At 36.3% G+C, this 14,825-nt stretch overlaps 1 protein-coding gene across 1 annotated transcript in view; it reads left to right on the top strand.

The window, feature by feature from the left end:
* Positions 1-14,825, top strand: part of SPATA16 (spermatogenesis associated 16) — a 209,174-nt gene that overhangs the window by 128,520 nt on the left and 65,829 nt on the right. Inside the window, exon 5 of the mRNA XM_019734941.3 lies at positions 417-501. Coding sequence (XP_019590500.3) covers positions 417-501 — 85 coding nt within the window. The remainder of the gene's footprint in view (positions 1-416; positions 502-14,825) is intronic.

Below are 14,825 nucleotides of genomic sequence, written 5' to 3'. Positions count from 1 at the left end.
AGTCTAATAGTTAACTATATATGCTATGCTAGGTTTGAAGGCATTTTAGAGTACATGAAATATGTTACTCTATAAATGCTTTGAAGCTTAATAAAAGGCAACCAAAACAAAGCATTCTCTCATAGTCTTTAAGCACTATTCTTAGTGTACAAACAGAAAAAAACCCATCTAGAAAACAAATGGCTTGTTGCTTCTCTTATAGTATTAGTTTAGCTACCAAAAAACAAACAAACAAACAAACAAACAAACAAAAACCACTTTCTACATTCTAAATTGTGTCTTATGCTTTGTTTACTATTAGTCTAGTGAAATTTACACTTTACAAAATCTTTTTCCTCAACATTTATATGTACTTCCTGTTAAGATCTTCTTCCTATAATTTTTTTTTTTTTTTTTTAATCTGTCCTTGTTCCTAGGAGTGCCATGATTGCTGACTACATGTTCTGGCTCTGTGGACGAAGTGAACAGGGTATAAGCAAGCTCATCAAACTGTATTGGCAGGTAAAAATTGATATCCGAACTAGGAAGGAGGAGCCCATCTCTTTTTTAGAACCAAAATAAGGATTGGTGCTTAAAAAACTGCTGAAAAAGGTAGCTCTGGGAATATCAATAAGAAGGACACTACTCAGTAGTAATGTATTTATAATGGAGTAGATTTTCTGAGACTAATTTTAAGGGCAAAATGCAAGGTTGTTAACCCTTGGCACATACCTCAGTTTTACAAGCCAATAAAAATTTTAGACTTCCTAGGAACTATTTTCCCAGGCCTGCTGTAATAACATGATCCTTTAAAATATCAGCATTGTATTTTCATAGATTCTTCTTGACCTGTGACCTGTAAAGCCGATACTAGAAGTAATAACAATTACAAAATAAAGGAAAATGGAAAGATCAGTTATATTTGTTGGGTAACATTTAGTATTTGGAACACTTAATCAATAACACGGTGCAGATCTGTTCCTTATTTATTACTCAAAATGGCAGCAAGAAGTCACACCAAAGGTCAATTAGATGTCAAGAAGAGAGTCATAATTTCTTAGAATTATAAGGAGACTTTAGCGTTTACTAGTTCAATCTCATTCACCACAAACAAATGTGTTCTTGTCCTATTCTCATCCCGCAAACATAAACTATCAATGACTTTCTACTGAAATATATCCAGAATGATGAACTCACTTAGCCCCAAGAAACAACATCTAATTTGCTTATTATTAAATGATTTTCCTCATTAAAGTGGATTTCTTCTCCCTTAAAACTTCCATTAACTGGTCCCCAGTGGAGCCACGTGGACCAAAGGGAAACCCATTTCCAAATGAAATTTTTCAAATATTTGAAAATCAACTACAAAGGCCAACTCCCTCCTCCATATCTTCTGCTCTCCATGCCATGTGGGGCTGTTTTTTCTTTGTATTTCAAGATGGTTTAATTTAATTGAATATGAACCAACTAGAATAAGGTCTGCCAAAACACTAATATAAAAGAGAAATAATCAACAGTCTTCTGATGCTTCCTGGTTTTTTTCACTTTTTCACTATTATGTCTTTGCACTAGTTTTTTGTCTATCACGTTAGCTTCATTAGACAGTAAAGTATCAGGTTTACCATATAAAAAGCTCAGTAATCAATGTAGTTCCCTCTAAATATTTGGAGCTCAATTTACATACTATAAAAAAAATAAGAATTTAAATTAGTGTTACTCTAATTGAGATCTGTGATTTTTTTTTAAATTGACAGTTAACAGAGATTAAAATTTTAATCTCAAAATTAATTATTAATTTGCTAAATTTAAGACTTTCCTACGGGAATCATGAACATGCAAAACATTAGTAGTTGCTTATAGGCATGGAAGAAAATAGTTGTATAGAATTGTTAGATGTGACGAATGAGCAAATAATGTGGGTTATAGATAAAGAAAGATGACTTTTTAATTAAAGCATTTCAGAGGTTTCTGGAGAGAGGTGGGAAAGGAGTTAAATCTTGATGATTAGATAATATTTAGCAGGCCTGGCATATACTAGGTCCCAAAGGAATGTTTATCTTAGTTTGTTCATTCATTAAATAAACATGAGTACCTACTGTGTTTTCTGCGTTTAACTAAGAAAAAATAGGTTGGTTTACCCTAAGACAGATTAAGAGCTTGAAATTTGTCTTCATATTATTTTTGTTTCCTTTACCTTCCAAAGAGTACTAATATCACTATTCACCTCAAACTAAGAAAATAATTTCCAATAATCAATACATGAATGTTTTCTATATTAAAAGAGAATAAATACTATTATTTTACTAGTCTACATTTACAAATTATAGGAAAAACATATTTCTCTTTGTATTCTTTTTTTCTCCTTTAATTTGAAGCAACTTGGTATATTGAACAAGAGCCCTTGTCTGGAAGTCAGGTCTGATTCAGTCCAAGTTCTAACACCAAATACTTATCTCACCTAAGGCAAGTTAGTCTCTAGAACAGCTTCAAATAGAAAATAAGAGATGACTAGTATAAAGTGTTTGAGACGGTCTATTCTTAAGCCCATTTTAGCACTAAAATCTCATATTTTTAGATGTCCAAAAATGATGTCACAAATTTAAAAAAAAAAAAAAAGAAGAAACATAACTAAAAATTGCATCCTGCAGATAAACTCTATAAACTAAACCCCTCTAACCCCAACATCAGCACACACACCATTGTCTCACTAGTTGTATTCTTCCTTCTGCTAGCTAGCTTCTCCTTGATTTTAATTCAAATATATACATCTTCCCCCAAACCTTATTCTGCCCTAAATCAAAAAGGAGGCTTGGACATTGCCGGAGATTGCCCAGTCCATGCCAACTTTAAAGACAGGGATGCCTCACTATCCAAATCACCACGGCAACTACACTGTTGAATTTTGCCCCCAAAATCACAAACTAGGAATTATATTTTCATTATATTTGTAGAAATCTATTAAGGCTGAATAGACAAAGCCTGGCTTTACTATCTTTGCAAGTAGAGAAATTACTATATATCTTCCTTTCAACTGCATAAAATCCCTACAACCCTGATCAAGTATTATTTGTAAAGGTTTTAAACAGGAATGGAAAATTTCAGAATGTAATAATTTGAGAACCAGTCTACACCCACTCTCGTAGATGACTGACTTACAAACTCTTATATGCAAAAGAACAGACCTTTCCTTTGGTGAGCTCAAGAACACCTTTCAATGGTATTAAGAATATTTTTTCATATCATCAACCTAGCAAGAAAAAAAAAGGGCATAAACTCTATACTATATGACAGCTAAACCTGGAATAATCACTTTGAATAAAAGTGTTTGCACATGTTATTCTATAGTGTCACCTCATCAGAGCTAGAAAGGGTTGGAAATGACTTGTCACCAGACCATACTTGCAAGCATGCCTCTGCAACCTGATAACCCATGTTCTGTTATCAGCCACCCTGCTCTTCTCAAACACCTCAAGACCTCATCACAATTCTGAATTAGCAAAATGGAAAGTCCTAGTCAGGCTGAGAATTAGCTATTTGGAATCCTCTACTCTTAAGAATTTTATATTGCTCCTAAAGTAATAATAGAGTTCCAAGAAGAATTTTATAGTAAACTCTAGTTCACCTCCCAAGCCTTTTGCCCCTTAGATCCAGGACTAGATTTAATTGGAATCGGGAAACAAACATACAAGATTTCCTCTTCTTCCACTCCTGTTTCCAATTCCTGTTTTCCTACCTTCACTTTCAGCCATGCTCTCAGCCATATGGGTTGTCTTGTGTGTGGCTTTATCTCCTGCAACGTGAGTAACAGAGCCTACTCTGATATGCAACACTCAACAGTGGAGTGGGAAAAGGCGGTAACAGCTAATTTTGTTGCAGAAATCCCATGAAACAAATGCAAAGGAACCCTACTGAATGGGCAAGCTGCCTGATAATCTCATTCCCCACCTTAACTGTTCTTTTTTAATTTTTTTTCGTTTTGAGTCACAAACCTTTTCTGAGAATCTGATTCAATTTGCAAGCATCCGCCTAGAAACAATACTCATAAATACATACATAGAGAAAAATGTGCTTACTATTTATTCGTATCTCATTGCATTGGAAATTGATCTCCCACACATAGTCAGGATACCAAAGCAGCATTTACAGAGAATTATGGCTTTCTCACTCTTGTGAGAAGGTTGTGCAATTTTCCTGGAATAAGAAATTGAAATGTTATATTTGACATCTCATCAATGTCAACTTTTCAATTTGATGGCAATAAGAGGTAAAATGCTGATTCACAGTCTTGAATATCTAATGGAGTCAGATCTCCTATAGCTCACAATACATAAGTAGTCATGCATCAAAAAAATACCCCAATTCATATTACAACATTTCCTTTGTCCTCATGTCAATGAGATTATGTTTGTTAAATCTATATCATCAAGGCTATCTATGTCAGCAATTTGATTCAATGTTAAAGCCACCCGAACAAAAAGTGACCTGTACAACAGGTAAGCCATTTGCTGAATGTCTATAGATTTTTGTACCTAGAAACTCACAAGACTTTGTCAGTCTTACCTCTAGTATTGGAAAATTCCTATTGCTATTTGACTCCAGCTACTTCATTTCAAGTAGCAGCTTGACCAAAAAAAGTTCACAGTTTTCAGCAGTATCTCTAATAGTAAATTCAGCATTTCAATCAAAAGATTTGCTTCATTTATCTACCAAGATATCATCCATATAAAGTTAGTCCCCGAATGAACTTCTCACTATAGATTTGTTCTAAGAAGGGGTTTTCTTTTCTCTTAAAACTTTTTAAAGAATTAACCAAACCAAATCACTTCTAAATTTCTTTTCTGGATTGCCAACAAACTTTTTTCATAGGAAAGAACCTCGTGGTGTGTGCTCTTGTATCTTGACAGAGATCTACTGAAGAGGCACTGATTCGAGTTCTTGGCTCTGAGGATGGTGAAGACTTTCACAGCAGTAGAAGGACCTCTTCTGGGATTGTTGGAAGGGCTGTTGACACCAGTACAGACCCATGTAGAAAGCCTGATATGTGGAACATCTTTCCTTAGTGAAGAAGCAAAGGCTGAGGCAGTGCCAACTTCACAGGTCGTCCATCTGTGCAGAAAATACCGAGACTTTCCATCCAATTCAAGTTGTACTTGGCATTGAAATGTTCACCACTTCAGAGATATCAATGGCATAAACAGTTTCCAAAGAGGGCTCACCAAAAAGGAATATTTCTTTGGTGTAATTATTCTCAAAGGACGAGATCAGGAGCTGGCTACACTGAGAGGATTTTCCCAGCCACATATTAAAGGAAGAGGATGCACAGTCTGTAGGCCCCTAAAGCCCTTCCTTGGCTTTCAGGGGTCCACAGATCACAGGTTAAGACACTTGAGCTATCCTTCCTCTTTGCAACTGCCCTTTTTCTCTTTGGTCCTGAGCCTAGCAGGAGCCATTTCTTGCTTCCAGCACTCAAAGCAAAAAATAGCACCCAGAATGCTGGTGTTATGCAGTGCCTCCTTAAAATGCAACATAGTCATTCAAGCTTGAAACCTTTCCAATCCAGCGTCTCCAGACACCTTTTAAATTAGTGGATACCTTTCTTCTTTACTCTCAAATTGTATTTGTCATTCATACTTATTCATCAAATATTTATTGAGCACTTATTAGTAACTATGTGTTAGGCACTGTGCTGTGTTGGAAATACAGCAGCAAACGAGATAGACATCACCCTGTCTTCAAGGAGTATATATTTTAACACAAATTATTTACCAAGAAAAACAGATGGTACTAAAATTAGACACCAATTCTTAGTCAGTTTTTCTTCTAAGTGCCATCCAACTGAATTTGAAAGAGCGGCTTAATATGTATTTGGTAAATTATTCAATCAACCAAATTAAATATTGGCTTGATGTGAAGCTTAAGCCAATAATGTGGAAAATATTTTGGAATAGTTGCTTTGTTTGTGATTTAAAAATTCAGTGCTTACATGAATTCAACAAGTAGTTGTGCGTGTGTGTGTGTGTGTGTTAAGTTCACAACTGTGGACAATTCTTGGGCTTTAGTTGAGTTTGGGATGCATCAGAATATTAGAAGGTTGTAGATTACCAAGAATCTTTTGTCTCATTGGTTTCTGTGCTTCTTGGTGTCTCCACACAAATCCTACAGTCTTAGCTATTAGCTTCTTCTTTCAAACATGGCAGTCAAGGCAGCAGCAAGCTAATGGATTTCTCTGTACTAACCAGAACACTGAATATAAGTTGATCCCTCATACTAATGATGAAGACTAACTTTTTCATTCCAGTTCTTTGTTTTTCTTCTTGATATTGCAAAGTCATTCTAATATTAGTAATTTACATGCTTAAATTTTATAACATCAACTTCAGAATAAAAATAAATCTTCAATGTGAAATTACAGGCAACGGAAGGTCAAGGAAACAGAAAAAAATTTTGATTATCTTTAACAAAACACCTACATATTCTGGAGAATAAAAATGTGTTCTCTTTAAAGATTTGTTTCCATGTGAAAAAAATTTTCACAGAAAGGAACAAAATAGAAACATCATATGAGCATTTCTCTTAACAGCGTACATTTATAGTCTATTTATTTGTTTATTTGTCCCTGTCAGGCTGAGAGTTTATAAAATATTTGGACAAGGAGAACCTAAGAGCAACCCAGACCTTGTAGTATCTAGATTAGATAATATTTGAGAAGCACCTAGCCCATTCACCTAAAACTATTTTCAGGCAAGAGAAAGAAATCAAAGGCATCCAAATTGAGAATGAAGAAGTTAAATTATCACTCTTTGCAGATGACATGATGCTATATATAGAAAACCCTAAAGACTCCACCAAAAAGCTATTAGAAACAATAAACAAATACAGTAAAGTTGCTGGCTACAAAATCAACATGCAAAAGTCCATTGCATTCCTGTACGCTAACAATGAAATCACAGAAAAAGAAATTTAAAAACAAATTCCTTTTGCAATTGCAACAAAAAGAATAAAATACCTAGGAATAAACTTAACCAAGGATGTGAAAGACCTATATGCTGAAAACTATAAGATATTTTTAAAAGACATTGAAGAAACACAAAGAAATGGAAAGACATTCCGTGCTCAATAATTGGAAGAATCAGCACATAGTCATATTACCCAAAGCGATATACAGATTTAATGCAACCCCCATCAAAACCCCAATGGCACTTTTTAAAGAAATAGAACAAAAAAATCATCAGATTTGTATGGAACCACAAAAGACCCCGAATAGCCAAAGCAATCCTAAGAAAAATGAACAATGCTGGAGGTATCACACTCCCTGACGTTAGCTTGTACTACAGGGCAACAATAATCAAAACAGCATGGTATTGGCAGAAAAACAGACACACAGACCGATGGAATAGAATTGAGAACCCAGAAATAAACCCACATAAATATGGACAGACAATTTTTGACAAAGAAGCAAAAAAAATGCAATGGAGATAAGACAGCCTCTTCAATAAATGGTGCTGGGAAAATTGGAAAGCCACGCGAAAAAGAATGAAAGTGGACTGCTGCTGTATGTCACCATGTACCAAAGTTAATTCAAAATGGATCAAAGACCTAATCATAAGACCTGAAACAATAAACTTCATAGAAGAAAACATAGGTATTAAATTTATGGACATTAGGTTCAAAGACCATTTTATGAATTTGACTCCAAAGGCAAGGGAAGTAAAAGCTAAAATAAATGAATATGACTATATCAAACTTAAAAGCTTCTGCACAGCAAAAGAAACTATTGAAAAAATAAAGAGGCCACCAACTGAATGGAAGAAGATTTTTGCAAACAGTGCCTCCAATAAGGGGCTAATATCCAAAATATACAAGGAACTCATATAACTCAACAACAAGAAAACAAACAACCCAATTGAAAAGTGGGCAGAGAACCTGAAGAGACATTTCTCCAAAGAGGACATAAAAATGGCATATCAACATATGAAAAATGTTCAACATCACTAATCATCAGAGAAATGCAAATCAAAACCACAATGAGATATCACCTCACCCCAGTCAGAATGGCTATCATCAACAAGACAAATAGTAACAAGTGTTGGAGAGGCTGTGGAGAAAAAGGAACCCTCATACACTGTTGGTGGGAATGCAGATTGGTGCAGCCGCTATGGAAGGCAGTGTGGAGGTTCCTCAAAAAATTAAGAATAGAATTACCATATGACCCAGCAATGCCTCTCCTGGGTATCTACCCAAAAAATCTGAAAACATTTATCCATAAAGACATGTGTGCTCCAGTGTTTATTGCAGCTTTATTTACAGTGGCCAAGACCTGGAAACAACCAAAATATCCTTCCATAAATGAATGGATAAAGAAGCTGTGGTATATATACACAATGGAATACTACTGTGTTTCCCCGAAAATAAGACTTAGCTGGATGGACCATCAGCTCTAATGCGTCTTTTGGAGCAAAAACTAACATAAGACCCGGTCTTATATTATGTTATGTAGATATGACCCGGTCTTACATTATAGTAAAATAAGACCAGGTCTTATATTAATTTTTGCTCCAAAAGACGTATTAGAGCTGATGGTCTGGCTAGGTCTTATTTTGGGGGAAACACGGTATTCGGCAGTAAGAAAAGATGAAATAGTACCATTTGTGACAACATGGATGGATCTTGAGATTATAATGCTAAGCAAAATAAGTCAGACAGAAAAAGTAGAGAACCATATGATTTCACTGATATGTGGTATATAAAACTGAAAACAGCAAAAGAACAAGACAAACAAATGAAGGAACAAAAATTCATAGATATAGACAATAGTTTAGGGGTTACCAGAGGGAAAGGGGGGAGGGAGACTCTAGAAGAGGGAAAACAGTGTTTAATATATGGTCATGGAAAGAACTGACTCTGGGTGATGAACACACAATGTGAGATATAGATAATGTATTACAGAATTATACACCTGAAATCTGTGTAACTTTATAACAATTGTCACCCCAATAAACTTTAATTTAAAATATATATATATATTTTTTTTTTTTTTTTTCCCCTGTCAATTGCCATGTATCATGCTTACATTCCCACCATTTTTCATTGAGTCTCTAGCCATCCCTAGGTCATATGCAAAAGAATTTTATTGGGAAGTTTTTAACTGATTAATGGGTGACCCCTGAACACAACTGTGGGAATTAATTTATTTGAGACTTCTCAGTCTCTTTGGACACATGAAAACATAATCCTGAAAGAACAAGATGAAAGGAATGGTAAACTCTGATGACAAAAGGTGACAGAATACAAGCTCTAGTGAGGAGAGGTGACAGAACGTTTTGAAATATAGGGAATGTAAGTGGAGCAGAAGGGCCTTAGGAAGGCCATGGGTATCTGTGCTTGACTCTGTGAAGGAAAGGAAGCAAAAGGAAACAGGCAATATGCGCAATAGACAGAGATCAGGCCTGAGATTCACAAGACGTAACTTCTTATTCCAGTGCTAGAATTCAATTTTGAATAAGACACTTCCTTTCTGTATTAGTCAGCTACTGCTACAATAACACATGACAAATACTGCTGTGTAACAAATCACTCTAAAACTCAGTGGCTTATAATAATAAGCAAGTTGGCTTGGATTTTACTGATCTAGGCTGGGCTTGGCTGGGCTTGACTAGGTTGCCAATAGACCCAAGTATGATCCACATGTCTCTCATGCTCCCTTGACCAGTGGCTACCTGATGTCTGTTCTTCTTGTGGCAAGATGCAGGATTCTAAGGGGGAATGCAAAACCATATAAGCACATTTCAAGCCTTTGCACATACCATGCTTGCTAACATCCCATTCACCAAAACAAGCCATGTGACCAAGCAAGGGCAAGGGATAAAATTCATCTGCTCACTGCAAAGCCATGACAAAGGTGTGCTATTGCTATAGCGAGGGGGAAATTGAGACCATCAACTCAATCTACCACTACTGCTCTAGACTTTGGTTTCTGCTTCGGTATAATGAGGAAGTTAGCCTAGGTCAGTGGTTCTGAAACACTAGTCTAGTGACCAACTGTGTCAGCGTCACTTGGGAAAACATTGGGTGACTGAGCACTGTATTTGTCTACTGTCCCCCAACTAGATGATTCTGATGCACAATCCTGGGCTAGATGGTCTCTAAGGCCATTTACAATTTTTTTTAAGTTAATGATCAACTTAGCTTACCATAGAGTTTTTTAGAGCTTCCCTAGATGCAAAGGCAGAGTGTCGGATGACCTGCACAGGTGATGCTACCTGACAATGCAACCGATATAATGCATCAGCCCCAGATTATCCCTTCAGTCTTCTCATTATGTAGATACCTCCAGTAAGTGAGGCAACCTGTGTTTCCTATTTGTAAAGGATAATAATGTCTCTCCCCTTCTCACCATGTTGTAAATTAGGTTTTCCTGCCCACCTAACATCCCCAAAACAAATTCCATGACTGGTTCTGGATTCTTTCCTGCATTCAGTGTTACATTTCCTACATTCAGGGCATTGCAAGATTTTTAGTCACTTGCCTACAAAGAGATTTGTTCATTATGATAGGCAATATTAAAATTCTCATTTTACGAATTCTCATATTTTTTCAGTTAAAAGACAGGCTAGAGAGAAAGTGTCCAAATTAAGATGAGAGGTAAAAGAGAACTTCCTTTCCTAGGTCTTGGGTAAAGATAAATGTAGAAATGAATTTCTCATCTAATTATTCATTCCTGTTTATATATTCTTTAATGATATGTTTCCATGGTTACAGCGTTGTTAAATGCTGCCTGTGTTTCATTTTGCTTTGATGCTATTTGGGGTACTATGCCAGTAGGGGAGGTTCACTTTTAAATGAAAAATGTAATTGAGACATGTATTTGATCCAAGGTTGAGTGTTCCCGTGAAGGAGATAGTGACCGTGACATTATTTTCTGTTTATATAGTTTTGTGTAGTTCTTCTGTTGACGTTCTGTCAGTGTCCCAGGCATTAGGAAGGCAGAAAGAAAGGGAGAAAAGGAAGGAGGGAGGAAGAGAGGGAGGGAAGGAGGGAGGAAGGCATCTGAACCATAAACATATTAAACTCATGTGTACATTTCAATACTATTACATATATATATTTGGTGACATTGATTTTGCTAAAGTGTCAAGCAGGTGAGATTGCTCTTTAACTGACCCATCCCTTCCTTCTCCCCACAATGTCCCTCCTCTTCAACCCCACATGTACATGCAAAGAGCCAAGCCCTTCTTTCAAATATGAGTCCAACATCCAATTACTTCACCGCCATGTGAATTTTAGTCAGAGTGCCACATTTTCTCAGATCATCTGCCTTTGAAGCCCCATTGTCACTGAGAAATAGACAGCTTTGTCTCCTGCTTAAAAAAAAGAAAAAAGAAAAAGGAAAAAAAAGGCAGGCATCCAGATCTCATAAGAATTTGGAGACATGGCCTCAGAGTATGCCCTGCAGGGGGCAGCATACTTCACTTGTACCTCAGCCCACTATCAGCAAGTTGATAATTCAAGTTACTTAGAAAATGGTGGCATCATATCAAAGCAAGAAAATTAATCCTCAACTACTCCTGAGAAAAATTTACATCTTTTTCTAAACGGTGCTCTTTGGTTTTGCAGTAATATCAGTAGGGGTGGAGGAAGCCCACATTTAAACAGTCAGCTTCTTCTCCCACCCCCTCCTGAAAAGCTTTTTGGGTTTCTGTTAAGGAAGATAAAAGTAACCTCTAAATTTCTTTTCATTTTCCCTCATTTGAGAATGATATGGGTTTCGGAGATTTAAGGCAATTTGGACCTTCTTTTAGCTGTTTGATTCCCAGGAGTCCTGTGGCTGTTCTGCTAGTTGCCATAATGTTTTTTTGTTTACATAGAGGCTTTGCCTTCCAGTTTATATTTGTAAACATGTTGATTCCTTCTGTTTTTGTTTGCATATCAAAATCAAAAATTGTTAAAACCAAATTTAGAGGTTTTTATGGTTATCTTTTATATTTCCCATTGATTTTTATGGGTTATTGATTTACAAGCTTACAGAGAAATTGAGGTCACTTTTTTTAAGCAGTTGGAGATATGGAATAACTATTCCATGAAATCATGACATTTTTTAAGCTGTGTTCACCCAGGTATAAGATAATTGGTAATACTCAAAGCTTTTGTTGTTTTTATTTGTATTCAGCCATTCTTTCGATGGTGTTGTACACCAATTAAAAATAAATTCTCCTCTTTTCTTGAAGTCAGATGATTGCATTTTCCTCACTAATTATTGAAGACCACCTATTCTACCTGTACTGTAGGTTTTTAAATCATTTTCTTTGTTATAACCTCCGCTTTTCCACATAATGAGAACTTGGCATTTTAAATGTCAACCTTTAACATGTGGCACGATTTACTTTTTCTCAGGATCATAAGGTAACGTTAAGCTAATCTGTTTTTATCCAAGACAGCATAGGTGCTATTTCATATACTACAGCCTCAACCAGGAGCCAACAACCTCTGAGGGATAATAACCTCAAGAAAACCACGGGATCACTATGTCAAGCCAAACATAAAGAGATGAAAAACATGATAATAAGCAGGGCAAGTCTTCATTTTATTTATTCTCCATCAGGTGGGGATTGGCCTGCTTTAACATTCACATGTAAGACACAAATCAGAGATAAGACTGGAGACTGGACACAGATAACTTGGAAGTACAGTGGCAGGTCTCTTGAAGATACCCCTTCATTTCATTTAACATCACTTGAAGTTGTAGTTCGTTGTTGTCGTCACAGAGTATGTATATATAAACTTTGGCAAGTCCATCACATTTCTCACTGATGCGGTTATCCCCATTCTGAGACACCTTAATGATGGGGAGTCACACATAGGAGGACACCTGCCCCATAATATTATCCTACTGCAATCTGTTGTCTTCTAAAATATAAAGTCCTCTGGGGCGAACCACAGACTGGAAGGCATTAATTATGAGCAAATAAGAGAAATAAGATAGAAAAAGAAGAGGTGTCTGGTTGCCAAACAAAGCTTAAACTTCTGAAAAAAAAAGAAATCATGGGGAGATAGGACTATGCTAAAGACAAACTTTGAGTACTAGACTCTAGCACTGTAGAGACACTTTTCTATATGACATAGTAGTCCCTTTTACTGGACTCCAGTTAGACCATCAACCTTCCTTGGTCTGTACCCCACCAGGGCCCCAGATCTACGAGCTTCCAATACGAACAGTTCCTTCATTGGAAGGCTCATTTAGAACTTTTTCCTTCCTGCTAAGGATTTCATTTCTGCCCTGTATTTAATAAGCTTTATAAAGGAGCCCTTCTTATATTGGGAATCCTATCTTAGTGTGCTGGACAGGGGTAGAGACCTCACTTATGCACCTGCACCGCATAAATAGCTCAGAACAACAGGCTCTAACTGACATGAAACTGATTTGAATCCCAGCTCTATCACATGTAAACTACTGCATATTGTATAATATAAAGACTGAATTTTCCTCATCTGTAAAATGGGATACCAATGCCTGTTTTCCAGTGTTCTCTTAACAAATAAATAGAATAATTTATTTATAGCACTTAGCCAATGCACCGTGACCACTCATTTAATTAATAAATGAGTTGTATAAACTCATCAATGAACTAAACAAAGTTTACGTAGGCAGAGTATAAGGGCAGGTTGCTTTCTGATGACAGAAAGTTAGTCCTTGCAACCTATGTCTTGTCTCTAAATTAAACAACCTTGAAATCTTTTTACTTCCCCAATATACACTTTTTCAAGTGCATCCTTGACTTTTCCACTCAAAATCACCTTGCATAGTAGCTCAAGAGATAAAACAGATGCTTGATGGAAAAAGCAGTACAAGTCTGGGAACCAGGTCCCCAGGTTCTTGTCCCAACCCTGCCATTAATCAGCTGTGTGCACCAGTGAGCCATACTCCAATCTGAAAATCACCAGTCAAGAAATACAATCAGAAAACAACATACAGTTAGGGAAAGGAATACCTACTTTCGTAAAACTAAACGAAGTATAGAGATGAAATGCACCATGACAAAAAAAGGGTCCCAAACTCTGTTGACATTTACCACTGAACACAGAGGCTAAAACTCATTCGTTATATGCAATTATGCTTGTGAAATAATTACAGTAATGTCGCTATTTATTGCTGTGATACCTTTTGGTGACACGTTTTAAGTCATCGAGAATAAAAGCTCTTTGGCATCCTAAAGAGTCTGGAGGCTGCTGAAACCCACATTTATCACTCTGAGTTTCTATCAGCTGGTGTTTCTCCAATGTGCAAGCAGAAAATTAGTCAGCAGCTTTAGAACAAAAACGTACTTTAAATTCTAATTATAAATTATATGTATTTTGCCTTTAATAAACTAGACAATCTCAAGCACACTATTTAAGTTTCCCTATCAAGAAGACTGTCATTTAAGTTTTATAAATGCTTCTCTTTGAGACAGGCATGCTAATTGATAACATATCCTAAATCTGATGAGCGGCCAGTGGACAAAATGGTCTTACTGTGGCCAGCAGTTCTGAAGGATGAATATTGTTTTGTGTTAGGATTAATTGTGTGAAGAGGATCTTGACCTAGTTTAGGTTTGATGTAATTCATTTGTTTCTCTGATAGTATTAGAGTCAAATCTTTGTCATCGTTCAGACAGGAGTAAGGCAGTCGTGGAAAAATAAAAAGGAAAGTAATATTTGACCTTTTGCTCCCAGGAATTTATAATCTAATTAGAAGGATGGAAAGTTGTTCGGCGTTAAGAGAAACTGTTGGTTTAGGAGACTTAGGTTCTTGTCTTGCTTCTGTCTAATTTTGTGACCTCAGGTGAGTCACCGAAACTCACCACCCTCAG

The sequence above is a fragment of the Rhinolophus sinicus genome, chromosome 17 (genome assembly GCF_057876585.1).
Source record: "Rhinolophus sinicus isolate RSI-liver-muscle chromosome 17, RSI-T2T, whole genome shotgun sequence".
NCBI lineage: Eukaryota > Metazoa > Chordata > Mammalia > Chiroptera > Rhinolophidae > Rhinolophus > Rhinolophus sinicus.
Note: the sequence above shows the minus strand (reverse complement) of the source record. Positions and strands in the feature narration are given on the sequence as shown.